Below are 25,520 nucleotides of genomic sequence, written 5' to 3' on the forward strand. Positions count from 1 at the left end.
GAGGTGTGCTATTCATTAAAGGTAAATACTGTTTATCCTGTTTTACTACACCAGAAGTCCATTTTACACCAAAGTTCTTCTTTAATCATGATGCAAAAACAGCTGTGAATGATTTGGCAACCATTATGTTCAAAATATATTGTGGAGTCCAGCAGGGTTCAATTTTGAGTCCTTTAAAACTGATCAAAATTTAAACAGAAATTTTGTTAATTGGAAGTTTGCACATATACAGGGTTTAACCATCCTTTTATGTTACGGGTCAAATTTACCTGTTTTAAAGTTTAAAGATCTAGGAAAAATAGGTAAAAGTATTTTTTTGTAGTATGAAACTTCTTCAGCCTGCCTTAATTAGTGTAAACAATGTATAATATGACAATGGTTCATCTCACATATTTGCAACCACCATTGCAAAGTTATGTTTTAATGTTATGTAATGTTATGTGTTTTATTTGGTGGTCTTTCAAAAGTAATAAAGCAGTGAAACATTAAAAAATCAATCTGAAAAACAAGTGAATTATTCTAATTGAACCATTACCTGTTGAAGGTAAGGAACACTATTGCATTAAATATTGATAGAATAATTAGTAATGACGTTAGTAATGAAATATTCACACTGCTTCTTTTTTCTGGTTTTGGACATCTTTTGGATAATTAAACACCATTGCTGTTCCTGACAAATCAACACAACTGGAGGATAAAGTAGTGAAACTCCTTGAATTAGGCCTGAAAGTTTACACTGAAAGTCATTCTTGTATTAATTGCTTAATTTCAAACCCACTGAGCTGGTGTACAGAAGCAAAAGTGCAAAAATACTATCCACATACTTATGGACCTGACTGTACTTATTCAAACATTATGATACATTTTAGGGCCTACAACAAAACTAAAGAAAACAGAAAATACAAATCACTACCTCATTCTTCCTCGAGGGCCCATGCCGTTTTTTTTTTGTTTTTTTTTTGCTGCATGCAGTCTCTGTGATGAGCAGCACTACTTGGCTGAAGAGCATGGTGTGAGATAGAGTGAAGTATGGAGTATAGTGAGCTGTGACCGACATGCAGCAAACACATCAGTGTCTGCCTGATAGAATCCAAGAGACAGCATGCAGCCAAAAGGCAAGAGACTCATCACTCATCTCTGTCCCGTCAGTAAAACAGATTTGATTTGTCAGGCCTGGAGATTGTAACCTTGAGGATGCTCAACACACATGGCGCCACAGACATACAGTGCACTCTAGCCTGAGTAACCGAACTCTTCATAAAAATAACAAGCCATTTACTACTATGTGTTGCTGTCATAGCAAAAAACACATATCTCTAAAATGTTGACTTTACACAAGAACTAAAAACATAGTTTTTATGAATACGTAAATGTAACTGGGGTTCATTCCTGTATTTTCTTTCCATTGGTCTATTTATCCTTAACATTTTACACAATGCTAAGAACAGCTAATCATTGATAACAAAATAATTAAAAGTAGATCAACCTTAAAAATGCTAAATGCAATCTTCCTAAGTTTTTGTAACTCATGAATCTTAGTTAAAAAATACATTTTAAATGTAGCTGACAAAAATTGCTGCAGCTGAAATTGCTTAAAATTTAAATGAGCTCTGAACCCCTTCATGGAATTTGAACTGTGTGAACAATTAGACAGTTGCAGCACCCAAATTTGCACAATATGTGTGCCATGTTGTATTGTACACAATAATATTGCCAAATTATACATGAATACCCTTAAATATAATTATATTATTTTATGGCCACATACAGTGGTATGAAAAAGTTTGGGCACCCCTGATTTTTTTCCTTAATAAAGCATTGGTTGTTTGGATCAGCAATTTCAGTTAAACAGATCATATAACAAACACTGTGATATTTGAGAAGTGAAATAAAGTTTGTAGGATTTACAGAATGTGTGCGATAATTCTTTAAGCAAAATTAGGCAGGTGAAAATTATCAGGGGTGCCCAAACTTTTTCATACCACTGTAGACTGTTAGGGTACATTTTTTTTTGCTGTTTGTATCAAAAGGAAAATTCAAACTTCACACATGTCTTCACACTTCACACATGTTTTCTACAACAATATGTGGGTGTTTTGTCATATAGCCAAGAATATCTTTATCACAAAATTACCCTGAAATATTGTGATATTATTTTAGGGCCATAATCGCTCATCCCTACGGCAAACTCACTCATGCATATATTTGTATCCAATAAAGAACAGAAAGGTACCTTTACCTTTACTATTTTAAGTAGTAACTAACAGTCTAACTGCACACTTGTGAAGGAACAGCACATCAGACATTTTAATTCCAAGAAAAAACACAGCCCTGTGCTGGAGACTGAAATAATGTCACATGTGGCAGAATGACCTCTAACATTCAGCTGGGAATAAAAAGTTAAAAAATGACAAAATAATGAAACAGTTTCAGCTGCAGTTAATTAATGTTTTTGAGTCAGCTTAGCTTAAAATGTATTGTTATAAACTATGATGCAGAACTAAAACTCTGGATGTGTAGAATTTCCCCTTGGGGATCAATAATCTATCTATCTATCTATCTATCTATCTATCTATCTATCTATCTATCTATCTATCTATCTATCTATCTATCTATCTATCTATCTATCTATCTATCTATCTATCTATCTATCTATCTATCTATCTATCTATCTATCTATCTATCTATAAATGGGAGTTTTTGTTCCAGTGTGATGTCTACATTATTACAATGGTAACAAAGTGTTTATATAAATGCAATGCTCTAAATCCGTTCACTGATTTAATGAACACATCATGTCTTTCTAATGAAGTTAAAAAAAGAGTTCTGACAATGTTTTACATTTCATCATTTATTTTTTTAATGTAATAAATAATGAAACAAATAATAAGTTAATCATCTTCAACACTAAGTGTATTTACAGGTGCACAGGTGCGCACAGGTGTAGGGTCACATGACAGTTGAAGAAATGTAGGATTGCTGGTTTTTATATTACAAGACCATTTGCTACAGTGTTTGAAGTACACAAGTGAAGAGGGGAACGGTTACATAATATTAGTAAACATAGTGTTTTAACCAGAAAGAAATTTCTTTTAGATTCAACAAAACACCTCAACACTCGCTGTTGTCTACATGTCTTGACCGGGCGGCGTAACACTGTAAACAGTTGTGCATCATCTTGTGCATCAGTTTCGAAAGTGCAGCTTCAGGTGCATTACATTACTCTGCAAAAAAAGCGATGCATTGAATTCACTTGATATAAAATAGAAAATACATTAAATTAACAGGTTAACTATTTATCTAAAGATGCATTTAAATATAGGGCATTTATTATGGAAAATGGATTTCCCTTTGCTTTATTGAAATAAAGAGTTTAAAATATTGTGTAACTATTCAAAAAAAGCTGCGCCCATTTATATGGCAGTTGTTATAGTTGAACACAATCAGAACAGGCATCAAGAGATGGCTAGTATCCATCCTAAAGGCAAAGTATCAGAAAAACTCTGTCTATTTCTAAGAAATCAGATGAGGGAGATTAGAACATTGCAGTGTAAAAATTAACTTTGGATGATTTTTGGAACATTGCAGGACCTCAGTGAACTATAAAAATATGAGGTAAATGTAGGATATGGACCCTTAAAGCAAATTCATTGCATCACTTTTTTCCAGGCTAGTAATGAGAGTGAAGCTCAGAGCTCATCAGATTCAGGGATAAACATGGTTGGTGCGGATGACAAGGGCTCCAGGCTGACAGTGGGAAGGACCAGGGGGGCACTTTCATTCACCCAGCCTAGAGCTGTCCTGTTGAAGGTGGGCCGTGTGGACACAGTCTCAGCTGGGGGGGCTGGGAGAGGGAGGCTGGGGATGCCCGAGACAACGTCCACCTCGACTGGCTTCACTGGGACTTTAGGTGCTTTTCCAAAGCCGCCGAATGGAGTGGCCACCCTGGAGCAAGTCAAGTGACAGATTAGATGTTAATGCTGCTGCACTAAGAAGACTGTAGGAAGGAACTGAGGACAGAGCTCTTATGAAGCAGAACCTCAGAACACAAAACACATCTCAAAAACAAATCAAAAATCAATTTTAGGTGGAAAGGGACGCTGCTAATTGTACCTATTTTTTTATACCATTATGTTTTATGCTGATTAACATGCAAGTGTACTTGATAAGACATATGCTCAAACAAATGCAGACAAAAGTATTTCAATATAGAACCTTTTCAACTCAAAGAACAATTTTAATGCTTAAATACTACTTAATTTTTTTCAGATTTTACATTGATGTGACTTTTTAAAAGAACAATCTGTGCTCATTGTGAAATAGATACAATCATTCTTCCCTATCTGAATATAAATTAATCCCACTGTCAGTTTTTTATTTATTTAGATTTTCATTACTAAAAGTTTTAGTGTTAAGAATGTTAATTTTTAATGGATCGGCATCCCATTAAATAGTGCTTTGTCTGGTTAAAGGGTTCTTCTCATTGGTTAGAAAACCTATTTGAAGATGTTTTCTCTAGTCACAGAACCCTTTTTGCTTAAATTATGTATGTGTATGCTGTCCAGCACTGGTCATCAACCCTATAAATACAGCTCTGAAAACATAAGAGACCACTTAAAAATGATGAGTTTCTTTGATTTTAGCAAATTAAAAACCTCTGGAATATAATCAAGAGAAAGATTGATGATCACAAGCCATCAAACCAAACTGAACTGCTTGAATTTTTGCACCTGGAGTGACATAAAGTAATCCAAAAGCAGTGTGTTAGACTGGTGGAGGAGAACATGCCAAGATGCATGAAAACTGTGATTAAAAAACAGGGTTATTCCACCAAATATCAGCCATTTTCTGCAAATGAATGCCCTAAATGACAATATTTTTATTTGGATTTTGTCCATAGTTTATAGAATAAACATATACTTATAAATAGCGAAATCAGAGACTGAAACTGATTCAGAAACTAAAGTGGTCTCTTAATTTCTTCTAGAGCTGTATTTATAGAGTGCAGTTTCAACCTCAACCTGTCCAGACCTCACCTGATCCAGCTAAACAGCTTCTTCAGACATCACTGATCAGTTAAATCATATATATTAGTGTTTTTGTAAGGAGTGGGGGAACATCCAGCCTTTTTTGAACCTCTAACCTCTGCAAGGAAGTGGATCTCCAGGGCCAGGCTTGATGACGGCTGCAGTACAGCCCAATCTGTTGTATGTTTTGAAAATGTGCTAATTCAAAATGACCTTGCTAAGTATGCAGTTGTGAATCAAAAATTGCTGAGTTGCTTCTTTTTGCTGTGAAAATATGTCTGAGAAGGCTAGGGCAAGGAATTGGCTGAGGACACAGCTTTTAAAAAGTGGAACCTCATCGCTATGAAAAATAACACATCCCAAACCATTCATCTCTGGCTAATGCAACACTGGGTGAATCTAGAGAAAATAGAGAGAACAAGCTTCTACTCTATACTCATGAAACCTGAATGTGAAATTACCTTCCTTACTACTCAAAATAAAAAAATGCTGATGCTTTATGTTTTTGGTTAGAAATATATAGCTCCACTCTCCCTACAAGACAGGAGTCCAGGCTTCTGCAATATCCCTCACACGAGAGAAAGGTTGTTGATAAAACCATAATTCACCGGAAGACGACAGGCCGGGTTATGGATGTTCTTTATGGAGAGCAGTACTCACCGGTTAAAGCTCTTGTACTCTGGAATCTCAGATCGAGGCTCAGGTTCGGGCATTTGTGCATTCAGTGTGTCAGCAAGCAAGGGGTCAGTGCTGATAGCCAGATCCCAGGGAGAGAGGTAGGCTTTGGGAATGGCTGTGCAGTTGAACTTCTCGGCTGGAATGTCCTTCAGGGGACCTCCGTAACCTAGAAAATGGAGATTAAATTAAACAAATCAGTAAATGCTCTGGGATTTGGTTTTGCAAAACCTATGAAAAAAATAGTAAGTGAGATAATCATCTCATTTATAGTTTAGTGCAAAAGTCAGAGACCCCTTTGAATTAAAAAAAATAAAATAAATAAATATATGTTAAAGCTGATGTCCATAAGTTTTGGGATTGAGGGCCCTCTCTGGTGAGAACGGGTAATTGCACAGAGCATGCGGAAGAATCATTTTAAACTGGGCAGGTGTGATGTGGTCTCCTTTCAGAGCAGATGAATCCGATTCCAGGTTATCAATCAGACACCTCGATTCAACTACACACTCTGATTTTTCTATGGGTGAATGAGCTACTGAGCTCTGAGTTTCCTCTTCTAAAGTCTCCACTGCTCCACCAACTGTTCCGTATCCTCTTTTAAAGGCTGTACATGTGGCGTAAGTACGAGACGTGACCAGAACTCCCGCCAAAAGCGACCCAACACCCCAGTGTTTAGAATGATTATATAATAGGCTAGGCTAAACATAATATTTTATTCCTTCTTCACTGCTTTCAGTTTAGAAACAAAATAATACGGACTGCCACTTCAAAGGATATTGTCTATAAAATACTCCAGGGAAAGTCAAATAGGAATAATAATAATTTATTTTTTCGATTCTTATGTTTCGATTCTTATGTTTTTTTCCTAACAAAAGGATACTCCACATCAACAACCAGAAAACAAAAACCACAACACCCACAGTTCTCCCTAGAACATAGAGTAAAGTCCCTTTAACTGGCCCAGAGCTGAAGAACAAGTCCACTCAGCCCTAAAAAGGTGCAAGCCATGCATCCAAGCCATGACGTAGAGTTACTCTAGTGGCCGTCCAAAGAAGCCTCACAGCAGTATGGGGAAACCTCAGGAAATGTAATTATTGCAGTTGCTAGTTCTTTACATTGTCAACATTTTACAATGAGCTGAACACAAATTCTCAAAAATGACTTCCGAGAAAAGTTGCCTTTTTTGAGTTACAAAGATGGAGATGGTTCATGTTTTCGGACTATTTCTGATGCCAACAAATTCGATAACTTGTACTAAATGGCCTTAATTTGTTTCCAAATTTATTCAATAAAAGATGGTTGGACTTTTGCATAGATTTGTTCTTTGAAGAAACCTCAATTAAAAGGTTTTCTGACATCACTCAAAAGAACCCTTTTTCCCACCTTTATGTGAGAGTGCAGGTCTTGTGGTATCTTGAGATAAAGAGAAAGAGAATAAATGACAGACGAGCTAAACGAGCAGAGCACCTTGAAGAAAAGCGGTCACGTATGAAACAGGGAGAAACAGAGCATGTGATAGAAGATGAGAAATGAGCGTTAGCTGGCTGAGCAGAGAGACAACCACAGGTCAAGGAGACACATTACCTGCTGTGCCACCATGGGAAAAGAATGTACCATGCCTGCAGGTGCCTGTGAAGAATGTGATCTTAACTCTTTTCTAATTGTGCAAAATGTGCTTTTTTTCACAAGCCCACATAATTGCAAGCCCAGCATTTCATTTCATTATAAGGGGAAATAATAGTGTTGTAAATGGGCTTATTAAACTGCATCTGAGCATGGCAACCCCAAACCAGAGTCATTTGCTTTCGTATTTATACCTTAAAGAACCAGTTAAAATATTCAATAAATTGACATAAACATAAGAGTCAGCAAGTTAATATACTGTCTGAAGCAGTTCTGTCTTTTGCTGTATTTGCCAACCATACAGTAAAATTTGACAGTGAAAAAAACAGCAGCATCTTTTAGACTCAAAGCCCTCAAAGTACGCTCTGTAGGGGGACGCAGGGAGGCCCATCCAAACGAGTATCCCTCAAATCTCTGCCAGCTGCCGGGAGCCAGCCAGCCCAAAACAGTGGTTATGTAAGCAGGGTATTCTGTCACGTATCACCCTCACACTGAAGACAATCTCTTTCCTTACTTTATCAACCTCAAGGAAAGCCGCATAAAGTCCCTGAGCTGCAGAGTAGGCCTGTGAAGAAGGCCACTGGCCAGGGGAAGCTGATTTTAACTCTGAGAAGTCACGGTTATCACCGACAATCATATAAACATGTGGAACATGTTTTATCATTCAACTGTTTCTCACTCAAAGGTCCCTTACTGAGAAATCCTGCATGTTCACTGCTTCCCATACACCTGTAACATTGCTTCCCCCGCTGCCCTGTAAAGCAGCTCTTAGCACCTACTTCTGGGTAGTGTACTTCTTGGTGAAAGATCACTGACTGGTTAGCATGCATCTACAATGCCCTTAAAGATATCTGGACATAAAGGTGAAATGTTATAATTTGTTAATGTGTTTGTATGACATAACAAATATAGAATTAAAATTATGCAAAGCACTATAAGCTAGAACATAACCACTGGTCCTAGATCACCCTCCCCAGTTAAAATGATCAAGAACCCCCACTGATGTAGAACCAGGACAAGGTGCACTCAAGCTGCCCTGGTGGCTCAAGACTACGTGGCTTTTAAACCCAACGTGTCACAATCTCAATGACCAAAGCATACCTGCAACCTCCACCCAGTGTCATCAGCTTTTTACCAGGGTTTTACAAGGGTTTTATCATGTTTAACATATTTGTATAATATTTTTTACCATGCTTTTATAGTTTTACCCTGTTTAACAAGGTGTTTACTATTTTTACCATGTTTCTATTGTTTTACCATGTTTACCATGTTTTTACTATTTTTACCATGCTTTTAGAGTTTTACCCTGTTTAACATGTTTTTACCATGTTTTTATAGTTTTATCATGTTTTTATCATTTTTACCATGATTTTATAGTTTTACCATGTTTACCATGTTTTTACTATTTTTATCATGTTTTTATAGTTTTACCATGTTTAATCATTTTTACCATGTTTACCATGTTTTTATAATTTTTTCATGTTTTTACTATTTTTAGCATGCTTTTAGAGTTTTACCCTGTTTAACAAGGTTTTTACTATTTTTAGCATGCTTTTATAGTTTTACCCTGTTTAACATGTTTTTACTATTTTTACCATGTTTTTATAGTTTTACCATGTTTAACATGTTTTTACCATGTTTTTATAGTTTTATCATGTTTTTATCATTTTTACCATGATTTTATAGTTTTACCATGTTTACCATGTTTTTACTATTTTTATCATGTTTTTATAGTTTTACCATGTTTTTATCATTTTTACCATGTTTTTATAGTTTTACCATGTTTAACATGTTTTTACCATGTTTACCATGTTTTTATAGTTTTACCATGTTTAACATGTTTTTACCATGTTTACCATGTTTTTATAGTTTTACCATGTTCTTTATAATTTTTTCCATGTTTTTATCATTTTTGCCATGATTTTATAGTTTTACCATGTTTAACATGTTTTTACCATGTTTACCATGTTTTTATAGTTTTACCATGTTCTTTATAATTTTTTCCATGTTTTTATCATTTTTACCATGATTTTATAATTTTACCATGTTTACCATGTTTTTACTATTTTTATCATGTTTTTATAGGTTTACCATGTTTTATGATTTTTACCATGTTTTTATAGTTTTACTGTGTTTACCATGTTTTTACCATGTTTACCATGTTTTTATAGTTTTATCATGTTTTTATCATTTTTACCATGATTTTATAGTTTTACCATGTTTACCATGTTTACCATGTTTTTACTATTTTTATCATGATTTTATAGTTTTACCATGTTTACCATGTTTTTACTATTTTTATCATGTTTTTATAGTTTAACCATGTTTTTATCATTTTTACCATGTTTTTATAGTTTTACCATGTTTAACATGTTTTTACCATGTTTACCATGTTTTTATAGTTTTACCATGTTTACCATGTTTTTATAGTTTTACCATGTTCTTTATCATTTTTACCATGATTTTATAGTTTTACCATGTTTACCATGTTTTTACTATTTTTATCATGTTTTTATAGTTTTACCATGTTTTTATCATTTTTGCCATGTTTTTATAGTTTTACCATGTTTAACATGTTTTTACCATGTTTAACATGTTTTTATAGTTTTACCATGTTCTTTATAAATTTTTCCATGTTTTTATCATTTTTACCATGATTTTATAATTTTACCATGTTTACCATGTTTTTACTATTTTTATCATGTTTTTATAGTTTTACCATGTTTTATCATTTTTACCATGTTTTTATAGTTTTACCATGTTTACCATGTTTTTACTATTTGTATCATGTTTTTTATAGTTTGACCATGTTTTTATCATTTTTACCAAGTTTTTATAGTTTTACCATGTTTAACATGTTTTTACCATGTTTTTATAGTTGTCTCATGTTTTTACAATTTTTTACCATGTTTTTATAGTTTTACTATGTTTACCATGTTTTTACACTGTTTTTACTATTTTTTTATAGCTTTTCTCTGTTTACCATGTTTTTACTATTTTTGCCTTGTTTTTACCACGTTTTTATATTTTACCATGCTTACCATGTTTTTACTATGTTTTTATAGTTTTACTATGTTTATCATGTTTTTACCATTTTTACCATGTTTTTTATAGTTTTACCATGTTTACCATGTTTTTATAGTTTTACCATGTTTACCATGTTTTTACCATTTTTACTATGTTTTTACCACGTTTTTATAGTTTTACCATGTTTACCATGTTTTTATAGTTTTACCAAGTTTACCATGTTTTAACCATGTTTACCATGTTTTTACCATGTTTTTATAGTTTTACCATGTTTTAACCATGTTTACCATGTTTTTACCATGTTTTTATAGTTTTACCATGTTTTTACCATTTTTACCATGTTTTTATAGTTTTACTATGTTTACCATGTTTTTATATTTTTACCAAGTTTACCATGTTTTTACCATGTTTTTATAGTTTTACCATGTTTACCATGTTTTTACTATTTGTATCATGTTTTTTATAGTTTGACCATGTTTTTATCATTTTTACCAAGTTTTTATAGTTTTACCATGTTTAACATGTTTTTACCATGTTTTTATAGTTGTCTCATGTTTTTACAATTTTTTACCATGTTTTTATAGTTTTACTATGTTTACCATGTTTTTACACTGTTTTTACTATTTTTTATAGCTTTTCTCTGTTTACCATGTTTTTACTATTTTTACCTTGTTTTTACCACGTTTTTATATTTTACCATGCTTACCATGTTTTTACTATGTTTTTATAGTTTTACTATGTTTATCATGTTTTTACCATTTTTACAATGTTTTTATAGTTTTTTATATGTTTACCATTTTTTTTTGTTTTTATATGTTTGTACCATTTTTACCATGTTTTTACCACGTTTTTATAGTTTTACCATGTTTACCATGTTTTTACAATTTTTACCATGTTTTTACCACGTTTTTATAGTTTTACCATGTTTACCATGTTTTTATAGTTTTACCATGTTCTTTATCATTTTTACCATGATTTTATAGTTTTACCATGTTTACCATGTTTACCATGTTTTTACTATTTTTATCATGTTTTTATAGTTTTACCATGTTTTTATCATTTTTGCCATGTTTTTATAGTTTTACCATGTTTAACATGTTTTTACCATGTTTAACATGTTTTTATAGTTTTACCATGTTCTTTATAAATTTTTCCATGTTTTTATCATTTTTACCATGATTTTATAATTTTACCATGTTTACCATGTTTTTACTATTTTTATCATGTTTTTATAGTTTTACCATGTTTTATCATTTTTACCATGTTTTTATAGTTTTACCATGTTTACCATGTTTTTACTATTTGTATCATGTTTTTTATAGTTTGACCATGTTTTTATCATTTTTACCAAGTTTTTATAGTTTTACCATGTTTAACATGTTTTTACCATGTTTTTATAGTTGTCTCATGTTTTTACAATTTTTTACCATGTTTTTATAGTTTTACTATGTTTACCATGTTTTTACACTGTTTTTACTATTTTTTTATAGCTTTTCTCTGTTTACCATGTTTTTACTATTTTTGCCTTGTTTTACCACGTTTTTATATTTTACCATGCTTACCATGTTTTTACTATGTTTTTATAGTTTTACTATGTTTATCATGTTTTTACCATTTTTACCATGTTTTTTATAGTTTTACCATGTTTACCATGTTTTTATAGTTTTACCATGTTTACCATGTTTTTACCATTTTTACTATGTTTTTACCACGTTTTTATAGTTTTAACCATGTTTACCATGTTTTTACCATGTTTTTATAGTTTTACCATGCTTTAACCATGTTTACCATGTTTTTACCATGTTTTTATAGTTTTACCATGTTTTTACCATTTTTACCATGTTTTTATAGTTTTACTATGTTTACCATGTTTTTATATTTTTACCAAGTTTACCATGTTTTTACCATGTTTTTATAGTTTTACCATGTTTACCATGTTTTTACTATTTGTATCATGTTTTTTATAGTTTGACCATGTTTTTATCATTTTTACCAAGTTTTTATAGTTTTACCATGTTTAACATGTTTTTACCATGTTTTTATAGTTGTCTCATGTTTTTACAATTTTTTACCATGTTTTTATAGTTTTACTATGTTTACCATGTTTTTACACTGTTTTTACTATTTTTTATAGCTTTTCTCTGTTTACCATGTTTTTACTATTTTTACCTTGTTTTTACCACGTTTTTGTATTTTACCATGCTTACCATGTTTTTACTATGTTTTTATAGTTTTACTATGTTTATCATGTTTTTACCATTTTTACAATGTTTACCATGTTTTTACCATGTTTTTATAGTTTTACCATGTTTACCATGTTTTTACTATTTGTATCATGTTTTTTATAGTTTGACCATGTTTTTATCATTTTTACCAAGTTTTTATAGTTTTACCATGTTTAACATGTTTTTACCATGTTTTTATAGTTGTCTCATGTTTTTACAATTTTTTACCATGTTTTTATAGTTTTACTATGTTTACCATGTTTTTACACTGTTTTTACTATTTTTTATAGCTTTTCTCTGTTTACCATGTTTTTACTATTTTTACCTTGTTTTTACCACGTTTTTATATTTTACCATGCTTACCATGTTTTTACTATGTTTTTATAGTTTTACTATGTTTATCATGTTTTTACCATTTTTACAATGTTTTTATAGTTTTTTATATGTTTACCATTTTTTTTTGTTTTTATATGTTTGTACCATTTTTACCATGTTTTTACCACGTTTTTATAGTTTTACCATGTTTACCATGTTTTTACAATTTTTACCATGTTTTTACCACGTTTTTATAGTTTTACCATGTTTACCATGTTTTTACAATTTTTACCATGTTTTTACCATGTTTTTTATAGTTTTACCATGTTTACCATGTTTTTATAGTTTTACCATGTTTACCATGTTTTTACCATTTTTACTATGTTTTTACCACGTTTTTATAGTTTTACCATGTTTACCATGTTTTTATAGTTTTACCAAGTTTACCATGTTTTTACCATGTTTACCATGTTTTTACCATTTTTACTATGTTTTTACCATGTTTTTATAGTTTTACCAAGTTTACCATGTTTTTACCATGTTTACCATGTTTTTACCATTTTTACTATGTTTTTACCACGTTTTTATAGTTTTACCATGTTTACCATGTTTTTATAGTTTTACCAAGTTTACCATGTTTTTACCATGTTTTTATAGTTTTACCATGTTTTTACACTTTTTACCATGTTTTACCATTTTTACCAAGTTTTTATAGTTTTACTATGTTTACCATGTTTTTATAGTTTTACCAAGTTTACCATGTTTTTACCATGTTTTTATAATTTTACCATGTTTACCATGTTTTTACCATTTTTACTATGTTTTTACCACGTTTTTATAGTTTTACCATGTTTACCAAGTTTTTATAGTTTTACCAAGTTTACCATGTTTTACCATGTTTTTATAGTTTTACCATGTTTTTACAATTTTTACCATGTTTTACCATTTTTACCAAGTTTTTATAGTTTTACTATGTTTACCATGTTTTTATAGTTTTACCAAGTTTACCATGTTTTTACCATGTTTTTATAGCTTTACCAAGTTTACCATGTTTATATATTTTTACCATGTTTTTACTATTTTTACCGTGTTTTAACATTTTTACCATGTTTTTATAGGTTTACTATGTTTACCATGTTTTTATAGTTTTACCATGTTTTACCATTTTTACCATGTTTTTATAGTTTTAATGTTTACCATTTTTTTATAGTTTTACCATGTTTACCATATTTTTACCATGTTTTTATAATTTTTACCATGTTTTACCATTTTTATCATGTTTTTATAGTTAAACCTGTTTACCATGTTTTTACTATTTTTATCTTGTTTTTACCCCTTTTTTATAGTTTTACCATGTTTACCATGTTTTTACTATGTTTTTAACATGTTTTTAAAATTTTTACCTTGTTTTACCACGTTTTTATAGTTTTACTATGTTTACCATGTTTTTACCATGTTTTTATAGTTTTACCATGTTTTTCTCATGTTTACCATGTTTCTACAGTTTTACTATGTTTACCATGTTTTTACAATGTTTTTATAATTTTACTAAGTTTACCATGTTTTTAGCACATTTTTACAGTTTTACCATGTTTACCATGTTTTACCGTGTTTTTTATAGTTTTATCATGTTTACCATGTCTTTGACATGTTTTTATAGTTTTGCCATGTTTGCCATGTTTTTACCCTGTTTTTATAGTTTTACTATGTTTACCATGTTTTTACCATTTTTACCATGTTTTTTATAGTTTTACAGTGTTTTACCATGTTTTATCATGTTTACCATGTTTTTAGAGTTTAACCATGTTTACCATATTTTTTACCATGTTTATACCATGTTTTAGTTTTATCTTGTGTGCCATATTTGTATAATGTTTTTACCATGTTTTCCATATTTTTTTTACCATATTTTTACCATGTTTTTACCATGTTTATACCATGTTTTAGTTTTATCTTGTGTGCTATATTTTTATAATGTTTTAACATGTTTTCCATATTTTTTTACCATATTTATTACCATTTTTTTTAGTTTTACCATGTTTACCATATTTTTTTATAATTTTACCATGTTAAAATATTTTTACCACATTTTTACCTTTTTTTATCATGTTTACCATGTTTTTACCATGTTTATACCATGTTTTTATAGTTTTACAGTGTTACAAATATTTGATTCATATTTTTACTATTTTACCATGTTTTTACTGTCTTTATTATTATTTCACCATGTTTTTACCACATTTTATCATGACTTCCTGCTCACGTTTTTACCATTTTACCACATTATAAATATTTTATAATTAATATTTTACCATCTTTTTATTGTTTTACAAGTTATTTAATCATGTTTTAGCATATTTTTACCGTTTACAATTAGCCTAAGTCTCCATATGTTTCACCAAAAACAGCAGTGCATTCTGGCAGAGGCGGAGGGATAACATCTGTTAGAGATGCTATCACAGACAGTAGCTGTACACGGCCAACTCTTAGAAGACACTTATTCCTAACAAACTTCCTGTTCAGGCACAGAGCTATTACAGAGGAATGCTTACAGAGACATATTTGATGAAGAGGTGAAGAGTGTAAGGAGACACAGGATTCCTGAGACAAATCTAGAATCTTCTTTAGTGAATTTAGGAGAAACTATATTTTGGGTGGCACAGTTTTCATTCTATGTTATAAATCCCTATTGTGTATGCCCTCTGTTAGCATAATCATATTACATTCATGTTACAAAATGAAAATTTAGAACTTATCCTCAAGTATCCTCAAGTGCAGACCAAAGATCATCAAAATGTTATGATGAAACGGGCTCTCATCAATATCACCCCAGGAAAAGAAGACCAAGGGTTACCTCTGTTGCACCAGCCTCAAAAATCTCATCATTCAGCTATGTCAATATACATACAATTTTCCACCCTCAGTGTAAAAATCTTTCCGAGTGGAAGGATGAGCTTTTGAGACTTATGAACTGGAATGAGTGAAATAAGCACTAACCTGGAGCGAGAGAGTCAGGATTGGTAGACTGGTTAGGTGTGTTTGAAGAAGTTTTTGGTGCCTGGTCGTCTCCTACACCATTGGTTTCAGTACCTGGGACAGGAGGAATCATACTGGTCTACAAAAAGGGCAGAATGAGAGGAAAGAAAGAGGATAGAATGATAGAGCAGTTTCTTATAGAAGAGTGAGACCACTTGAAATTAATTTAAATTCCATTTAATATCATAGTATTCACATTTCTCAAATATTTTACTACATAGTGTACATGTATTTGTTCATCTCATGCACTGCTAACTTTGCAACTAATGTAAGTCACACTTACACTGATTTGAACATTAGTTTTATTCTGGATGCTTTCAAATGTGTATTTCTCTGAGCGCATCTGACGCATCTTGAAGAGGCGAGATCCTCTGTTGGAAGCTAAGGAAAGCTCATCCAGCATGATTTCTTTAGGTGCCTTCACCTTCCTCCCCACATCCACCTCGGGCTCTGTGAGAGACAACAAATCAGTTTTAGAGCATTCTGCAGAGTGTGTGATTAAAACTATTTGAAGTGTTTGTAAAGGGCATAAATAAAACATTATTATTATTATTATTATTATTATTATTATTATTATTATTATTATTATTATTATTATTATTATTGGTCCTATAGCTTTCGACTGACAAAATGTTGTGCTACCATCTATACCTTAAACCTTGTATCTCTATCATTTGCATACATGGTTTCCATTTTTAACATAGTATGAATCTGGCTTTGTTCTGTACATTGTGTAAGAAGTTTGTAATCAAGACCAATAGAAATGCTCAAAAAATCTTGGAATATTTATGTAAACATTTTTTAATTGATCCTCATTTAAAGTTAAGAATTTTTATTCATTTTTTTTTTATTTAAAACTGACATTTGAAGGCCTAGCATGCCATTGGTAAAAAAAAAAAAAAACATACTTTACATCACTCTCCCAATTAGTCAAGAACAGATTGAGTCAATAAAAAAGGTGTAAGAAGGAACAAATAAGGTAAATTTCCTGTTGAATGACAGGAGCCATAATTAATAATGCATTAATCTGGCACTTCTTAACATTTTTGCTATGGCTGGGCGTGATTATTTCCTGTTGGAAGACTTGGTGCAGGTACTTAAATGCCTTTTACTTTTCTTATGTCTAAATATAGAATATGCCTTTTTCACACTCATTTGTAGATTGTGGAGTGTTTGGCCTCCACAATCCTCTGACCTAAACCCAACTAAGATGGGTGATTTGGGATTAGCTAGAGCATCACAGTATTATTCAGCACATTGTTCAGTTACAAAAATCAAACGTATAAAACATATTCTGGCCTGTTTAACATGTTTTATATACAAAATAATTCCACATGTGTTCCTGTATTGCTTTAATGTCTTCAATATTAAATTTACAATGTAAAAAAAGAAAACACATTGAATTAGAAGAAATGTGTCTAAAGATTTAAATGGTACTGTCACAAGTCACTATATAAGACATGTTCAATACATTAATCATTCTCTAGTAAAATGTTATGTTTTCTCTGTTATTTATTATTGTTACAGTACAAGTTACTTGAATGCACTTTCTACTCCATTCTAATTTTAATACTAAACAACTAAAACCCAGTGTGCTAACGTCCAGCTTCAGTTTTGCATAAAATTTACATTGTTTATTTTCACATTAATCATTTTCTCAGTCAGTGCTACCTTTGACCTGTGCTCTGCTAGTGGCTAGTTGCCAGTGAATTTGGAGGTAAGTCATGTTGAGGCCCTGGCCTCATTTGTCCAGTTCTTACTGAATGTTAGCATGCAGGCTAGTTCAGGGAGATGTTACAGGTCTATCAAGGTTACAAAGATACCCCACTAGCATGTTCCCACAGCTGTCCGGAGTCTTCATCTCCTCAGCCAGCATGCAGTTGTCCATGCCCAGAAATAGCAGTTCAAACGGAGAACTACAAAAGTATTAGTTACTTTCAGTACTAAAACTTCTCATTGGATTATTTACAACCTAGCCAGGGTGTGGCAGGAGGCTAATTACCAAAATAAACCTGAGCAACTGAAGCACCTGCTAACCGGTAGCCTCTCAGAATAATATGCTATGTATAGAACAGTGAGTGTGACTCCGGCTACTGTAAAAGTGTGCAGAGGTTTAAGTGCTGCACTGTAGAAATGTAAAAACATCTCTGAGATGTCTTTGAAATGTTATGCACATTTATTTCTAAGAAACTGACTAAAGACTATATTTACAGAGTATCTGTTTTTAATAAAGGAAACTGTCCTGTATTGTTGCTTTATGGAAAAATTCTTTTTTGTCAAGCAACTTTGCATTAAGGATAAAACTCCCGTATTTTTTGCACTGTAATTTTCCCAAAATCAGTGCACTATTTAATCCAGTGCACTTTATGTATGAATTTTACCAGTCAGGTTGTAAGGAGCAGTAAAGCCACTCCGCTGTAGCACAGCGTTATACAGGAGTTTCAGTTTATTGTCTTCAGCACTGGGGCTCTAATAGTATTAGCATTATTTGCTAAGTTTTTGTTTTTCAGAGGTGAGTATAATTGGCCTGTAGCCTGCTGCTAACCCTGGCTAGCACTACTGGATCAGCATTACCATTACCCGCTAACCACTTTTAATGCTAGCTCTTTCACTGTTCAGCATTTGCTAATGCTGCAGCCTTAGTGCTGGAGAAATTTGTGAATCTAAGCTTACTGTAAATAACGGAAGCGCTTTACTCTCCCAAATTAACAGTTTTCAGGGGAGAAATCTGTGTAGATTAACATCCAGCACTCACTTAACTTTGAAAACAAGTCTTTTTTGTAAGAATTACATTTTTGTTTTTTTGGCTTAGCTTTACTTAACTTTGTTTACTACCTCCCCAACCACCACCCAGCAGTGAGACCTGCTAAATTAGAAATAAAACATGGAGACACCCATGTTCCTTACTGTCGCATAATGCGCCTTATAATCCAGTGCACCTTGTGTATGAAAATAGACCAGAAAATAGAAGTTTATTGTTAGTGCGCCTTATAATACAGTGCGCTTAATAGTGTGTAAAGCACATTCCCCTCCTTTATCACTTCTCTCTGGAGTAGTAACATTAGTTGGTGAGCTCCAGATTTTAAACCTCTGTGGTAAAATTAGCCTAAACATTGCTACATATCATTTTATTATATTACTTTACATTTTAAATAACTTACTCTCAACATTTTAATATTAGGAGGTTTCATTATAATTGTGGGTCTAGGGTAGCTAACACTAAATAGCATAACTACATATACCAGTAGTTATTAACCATAAAATGTATATAGCTGGACAGAGCATCGTCTCTCAAAAGTGAAGCCACCACAGGTCGGGTGCCCCCTGCTGTTCGGTTTCAGAAAGCTGTGTAACCCCACTCATCCCCATAGGTTTCAATGGCAAAACAGACAACTTTCAATCACGTTTTTTTCTAATATAATGTAATTCTACCTCCATTATTTAAATGCAACAGCTAGTGTAACCTCTGCTTATATTGTCATTTTTTTATATCCCCACAGAATTAGTTTTTTTAAAACGTTATTAAGCTCTATTCAAAAAAGGTGTGTTTATTGTAAAAGGGCTGGTTATGGGTGGGACTAATAACAGACCGTCAGCTCTGCTCCGCTCAGCAGTCTGTGACGTGAGGCAGCCCTCAGGGGCGGGGTTATTTAAATGAGTACGCTGCTCTCCACAGTCTTTCTCCCTCCTCTGGTCTCTACTGTGCAGAATTGGGTGTCAGGATCGCCAACATGGCGGAAGATTTTGGCTTCATTTTTATTGAATGAATGGGAACGGCGACACGGCGTCCATCTTTTTTTACAGTCTCTGGTATTAACATTCATTAAATTAGCTAAGCTAGCTAGCTAACCTTGCTAGTTGGCAAGCTAATTTCAACCTTTAAACTAGTAGCTAAAGTTAAGTAGCTAGCAATAAGTAGCCTATACTTTATTTAATTATACAATTGTAAAATAGCAGAAATTTTCCAGGTAATGAAACTGCCAGTACATTTTTTTTTAAGGAAGGGTTTTTTTACAGTGTAAAGAACAATCCATCATTATTACAGTAAAGCTAAGAACACTTTTGTGGGTTCAATTGTTGTATAGCTGAATGACTAAAATAATAAAAATGTTTGGATTTTATATGGAAAGTAAAAAAAATAAAAAAACAAAGATTCACAAAGGTAAACAAGAACAACTATAGAAAGCCAAGTAACACTTAGGAACCTTGTTTTTGAATATATTATGATTGGCCAGATTAAAGAAAATACTTAGAAAGATTAAAATGAAAGAAGCCCAATATCTTGACATTACTATTTTTGCCGCATAATCCTAATAAGTAGTTCCAGTCAAAAGTATGGACACACCTTAAAATTGAGTGTTTTTTTTCCATATTTTAAAACGTTTTAAATTGAATATTTATTCAGAGTTATTTAGACTATGAAAAACATAACTAATTATTTAGTAAACAAAAAGGTGTTGAACAAACCACATTTTTCTTTATATTTTAGATTCTCCAAAGTAGGCACCTCTTGCGTAGATGACAGCTTTGCACATCTTGGCTTTTCTGTACAGTCCGTTTTATGAGGTAGTGGAATGTCTTTCAGCTAACAGCTGTTGTTGAATATTAGGAGGTTTCAATATAACAGTAGGTCTAAGGTAGCTAATACTAGCTAGCATAGCTATGTATACCAGTAGGTATTAACATTAATTAAATTAGCTAGCTAGCTAACCTTGCTAATCGGCGAGCTAATTTCAACATTTAAACTAGTAGTTCAGGTATGATGTCAACAGCCTGTAAAAATATGGGCCTAATTAATGGCACATACATTTTGTGGGTGTCTATTAAGCAGTTAACTAGATCGCTGGCTAGCCACAGTGTAGTTCGTTAGCTTGTTAGGTAGTTAGCTAAACTGGGTTGTTAACTAGCTGGCTGGCAACCTAATTGCAATGGTTAGAGGAGTAGCTAAAGTTTAGGTATCCTGTGAAAATCAATACTTTTCAGTTTTTTGCAAGCCTAGTTAATGTCACAGAAGTAAGTTTTGTGGGACTTTTAAACAAACCACATTTAGTAAACAGAACGGTGTTAAACAAACCACAATTTTCTTTATATTTTAGATTCTCCAAAATAGGCACCTCTTGCATAGATGACAGCTTTGCACATCTTGACTTTTTTTTATACAGTCCGTTTTATGAGGTAGTGGAATGCCTTTCAGTTAACAGCTGTGCCTTGTCAAGAGTTAATTACTTTAATTTCTTAATGAAAGTCAGACAATATGAAAAATGTTAAGAACTTTGAAAGTACCCTCAAGTGCAGTCGCAAAGAACAACAAAAACGTTATGAAGAAACTGGCTCTCATCAGGTTCATCACAGGAAAGGAAGAGCAAGTTGCACAGAATAAGTTCATCAGAGCCTAAGGAACCATAGGTTATCAGCACCCCAGATAAGAGACACTTAAATGCTTAAAAGTATTTTGGTTTGTTTAACACAAGTTACCCAATGATTCCTTATGCGTTACTTCATATTCTGGATAATGTCAGTATTCATTTACAATGTAGGTAATAAATAGTCAAAATAAAACCAGTGAATGTGAATATTTGACTGTAACTGTATGGATTTGGAAACATTTTAACAATTCTTACACACCACACCTTTTTTACAACAAATTGAAAAACAAGCAGGTTGGAAATTACAAAGATATTTTACCGCACAACTATTTTTTATCATAACTATCCTAGCCATTTTTATCCAAAGATTTTCGTACCATCGCTGCCCCGGATCTCTCTGCAAATGGCCGCCGCCTGCATCTTCCTCTCCCTTGTTGTCATTAAGAAGTGTGACATGGTGGCCTGCAGCGTAAAGTAAGCATTGTTGTGTTTACACACAATACATACAAAAACTTCAACTCCATATTTCCACATCAAACACACAAAACATTCTGAACATACATTTACATTTACACACACTGCTCAGCACATGCACAGCGCCTGTGTGAAAGATAACATTAGCACGTCCATAAATAACCATTAAACATTCTGTCATTACAGAGACACTGGCTGATCAAAACCCTGATCTAAACCTGACCGGACTGCACAGTGCAGCCACGGGCTCTGTGTGACGTTACGTGAGACAGGTGATTTAGCAGCAGTGATGGCACGGCACAGAATGGTGACAGTGTGTGTCCATTCATATTACTGTCCGAAAATGCCTTTATTTCCATGTTCCTGTCTGAGCACAGAGTCCTACAGTGTTTGACACTCAGAACTGCACAGGACTGAAGAGGATGCCAAACCAATAAGACTGGGGAAAACCATGGCACGTTGCACAGGAAACAAAATATAAAAAAAAGATCAGATTTTTCAAGCCAGATTAAAAATTCTTGGACCCATTTCAAATAAACCATTAATGCTGAAGTCCAGCACTGCTCTGCTTTTTTAAATGGAGAGAACATCTATCAAACCCATATATGCATGAGCAATATGAAAAAAAAAAAATGCTGCACGGAAGTAACTCTCCTAAAAATAAAGGTGCCAAAAAGGGTTCTTTGGAGCAATGCCATAAAACTGCTTTTGGTTCCTTAAAGAATCTAAAGCTCATGCTGAAGCATGATTCTTAAAGGAAGCTTTTGTATGTTTGTATATGCATGATGCATGATTAAGGGAAAAAAAAAAACATTTTTAAGAACCTTTTTCAATAAGTAAAAGTTATGTACTGGTTAAAGTGGTTTTTTTTTGGAACTGTACATTCGAGCTGGGAACCACTGAGGAAGCTTTTTTATTTTTAAAGCGACAGTCCTCAAGACTTTTCTTTTAAATTGAAAGAAGTTAAAACACTCTAATAAATGGAATCAGTATGCTTCTGTGACCATTCCTGCACAGCCAAATATATTCATTCTAAAAACAGAGTGGTCTGGTAGGTCTTCTGGAGAGTTTTTCTGGCCATGATGGTTTTTGCTGCTTGCCTGCAATCAAAGTGCTGCTAATTGCGCTGATACAGCGCAGAGCTACTATTAACATAAATGAAATTAATTTCCACCTTTATCTGTTAAGTCACACATTGTTAAACCAAAGAAATGCATAATTAGAACTAAAGGGAACTGGCAAACTAAATAATAAATAAACCCTAAAAAGCATTAAAGCCCTAATTTGAATTTGAATTACATTACATTAAATATCTATTCTGAAAAGAGATTGAGACACAATGCATGTTTTAAAAGTACTCTTCTGCATGCCTAGTGCAACAACACATTCTTACCAGAGAGATTTGTATTCCCCAAAACCTGTAAGCATGTCCAGAATACTAGACAGCACAGAAGTCATGGATGCTGAACTGTTTTGACTTTCCTGAAATTCTGTCCAAGTCCTAGACTGAGGAGTTTCTGGTGTTAATGGACAAATGCAGCATATGTTACTCCTGTTTTAGCACATGTACATGTACAGCAGAGGATGTCACATGAAGGGCATAGGTCAGACTCATGCTCCCAATTGCTCCATACACCACACACAACAGCAGGAGGTGATCTTACCTGTGTTTCGGATGTGTCTGGAGGTGTCTCAGGATGTTCTTGTATCTCTTAGTGTACAGGGCAGAGGAATGAACTGTAATGTGTAATGTGACCCGTGCCGGTCCTGGCTCTTCCACGGGCCGAGGGGCTCTGGCCAAGGGCAGCATGGGGGGTGGGGATGGGTGCAGAAAGGTGGGAGTGACTCTAAGTCTGTATACAGTTAAATATAGCAGGGAAGACATACATACACATGTATTTGGGTGTAACGGATCTAGCTAACGTCTCTTCTGGGTATGACCTAAGTGTAAGTTAGAATATTAATAGACTGATGGGCAGGGTGTGTAAGTTTGATGTCATTTTTGCCCCCATCTACATGGTGATTAAATTGATAAGGTTTGCTTATGGTTTCTTAAGATGGATATGAGTATTTGAACTGTCAGGTTTGGTGCTTGGAGATATAGCATGGGACATATATATTTTTGTATATGTTTTCTTACTATTTCTCATTTATAGCTCACAGTTTTAATTTTAATCAGCAGTTACCTTCAGGGGGCAGTTGCAAGCCTTATCATAGGTGTATTACTTAGATTATAGGTAGTTCATTGGGTTCATGTAGAAAGTGCATTTAAAAATCTTCCTGGGTTAGCACGTTTGAACATCTCTAAATATGACAGATACAATAAGTCTCAAACCATGTAATTACATGAAGTATAGCTAAAGGTTCTAAAAAATGAATGACAAAAAATTGGTGGAAAAAATGCTTTTTGCCACGAAGCACCAAAATTGTGAAACACTTTCCTGGGTGCCAATAAATAAGTATTTATTAATTATTACTTAATTAGGTTGTAAATACTTTAAAAACTATTAATATTTGATCAGGAGATCACTGGTTCGAATCCTGTTCATGTAGCTTGCCATCGGCAAGCCCTGAGAGATTGGCCTTGCTCTCTCTGGGTGGGTAGATGGCGGTCTCTCCCCACATCACTATAAAGAATGATGTCCGCAGCACAAGGCATCTGTGAGCTGATGTATCAGAACCGAGACGCTGCACTTTCTTTCGAGTGCGCTGTGATGCTACTTAGCAATGCTGCACCAGCAGCAGTAAGAAAAGAGGCAGAGTCTGACTTAACATGTGTCGGAGGAGGCATGTGGTAGTCCTGGTGTTGGGGTATCACTAGTGATAGGGGGAGTCCTAATGAATGGGTTGGGTATTTGGCCCTGTAAATTGGAAAAAAAATGGGGGAAAAAAATAAATAAATAAGTAATATATATATATATATATATTATTAATATTAATAACCAGTTTTAATACATAAATAGAAAGGGCAACAGTGGCCTGTCATTTTCCAAATAGTGATTCCCCATATGTACTGTATATTGTCAAATCTCTGATCTTTATGAATGCTTATATTACATTGGCTTTTCTATTAGTCAATATTAATATATCTAATAAAGACTATTCAAATACTATAGAAAGTCAGTTTTGTCATTTAATATGTTAACATACACTACACAATGAATCTGAATAGTTAAATGAATAATAAAGTTATTAATAGATATGCTAAAGTAGGTTGCATATAAAAATATGAATCATCTTGTGTCATGCTCTGCTCTTCCTAAAAACATTTGTGTTTTTTACATTTATTTCTATTTTTTATCCCTTTTATCCCCAATTTACAAGGCCAATTACCCAACCCAGTCATTTGGACTCCCCCTTTCACAAGTGATACCTTAACACCATGAGGGTGAAGACAAGCATATGCCTCCTCCGATACATGTGAAGTCAGGCGCCGCCTCTTTTCAAACTGCTGCTGATGCAGCATTGCTGAGCAGCATCACAGTGCATTTAGAGTAAAGCGCAGCGACTCGGTTCCAATACATCATCTCACAGATGCCACGTGCTGACCGACATCACGCTTTAGAGTGATGTGGGGAGAGAGTGCCATCTACCCACCCAGAGAGAGTAAGCCAATTGTGCTCTCTCAGGAGTCTGGCAGCTGAAGGCAACTTTTTTGTTTTTAAGTAGAAGAAAATGTATTTAATTACAGCTTTAATAAAATGAAGCATTACTGATTTTGTAAAAAAAAATACATCAAATCAAACAGGACA

The 25,520-nt window shown here is 33.2% G+C and overlaps 1 protein-coding gene across 1 annotated transcript; it reads right to left on the minus strand.

Moving 5' to 3' along the window:
* Positions 1-2,835: 2,835 nt before the first annotated feature.
* Positions 2,836-23,575, minus strand: myoz2a (myozenin 2a). The gene is made up of 6 exons (XM_007255170.4): positions 23,433-23,575; positions 21,672-21,756; positions 16,212-16,378; positions 15,890-16,007; positions 5,688-5,871; positions 2,836-3,945 (listed from the first exon to the last, which is right to left on the minus strand). Exons 2-6 carry the CDS (start codon positions 21,748-21,750, stop codon positions 3,690-3,692), a joined length of 804 nt encoding a protein of 267 aa, XP_007255232.3. The 5' UTR covers positions 21,751-21,756; positions 23,433-23,575; the 3' UTR covers positions 2,836-3,689.
* Positions 23,576-25,520: the final 1,945 nt, after the last annotated feature.

This window comes from Astyanax mexicanus, chromosome 8, assembly GCF_023375975.1.
Source record: "Astyanax mexicanus isolate ESR-SI-001 chromosome 8, AstMex3_surface, whole genome shotgun sequence".
In the NCBI taxonomy this organism is placed as follows: domain Eukaryota; kingdom Metazoa; phylum Chordata; class Actinopteri; order Characiformes; family Acestrorhamphidae; genus Astyanax; species Astyanax mexicanus.

Bases quoted from the DNA above. Each gene is read 5' to 3' on its own strand.
- myoz2a (XM_007255170.4), bottom strand. From the start codon at position 21,750: ATGTCACACTTCTTAATGACAACAAGGGAGAGGAAGATGCAGGCGGCG. The intron at 16,008-16,211 runs GTAAGTGTGACT...CCCTTTTTGTAG, and splicing joins AAACTAATGTTCAAATCAGT to ACCAGTATGATTCCTCCTGT. The intron at 5,872-15,889 runs GTTAGTGCTTAT...TCCATTTTCTAG, and splicing joins TCCTGACTCTCTCGCTCCAG to GTTACGGAGGTCCCCTGAAG.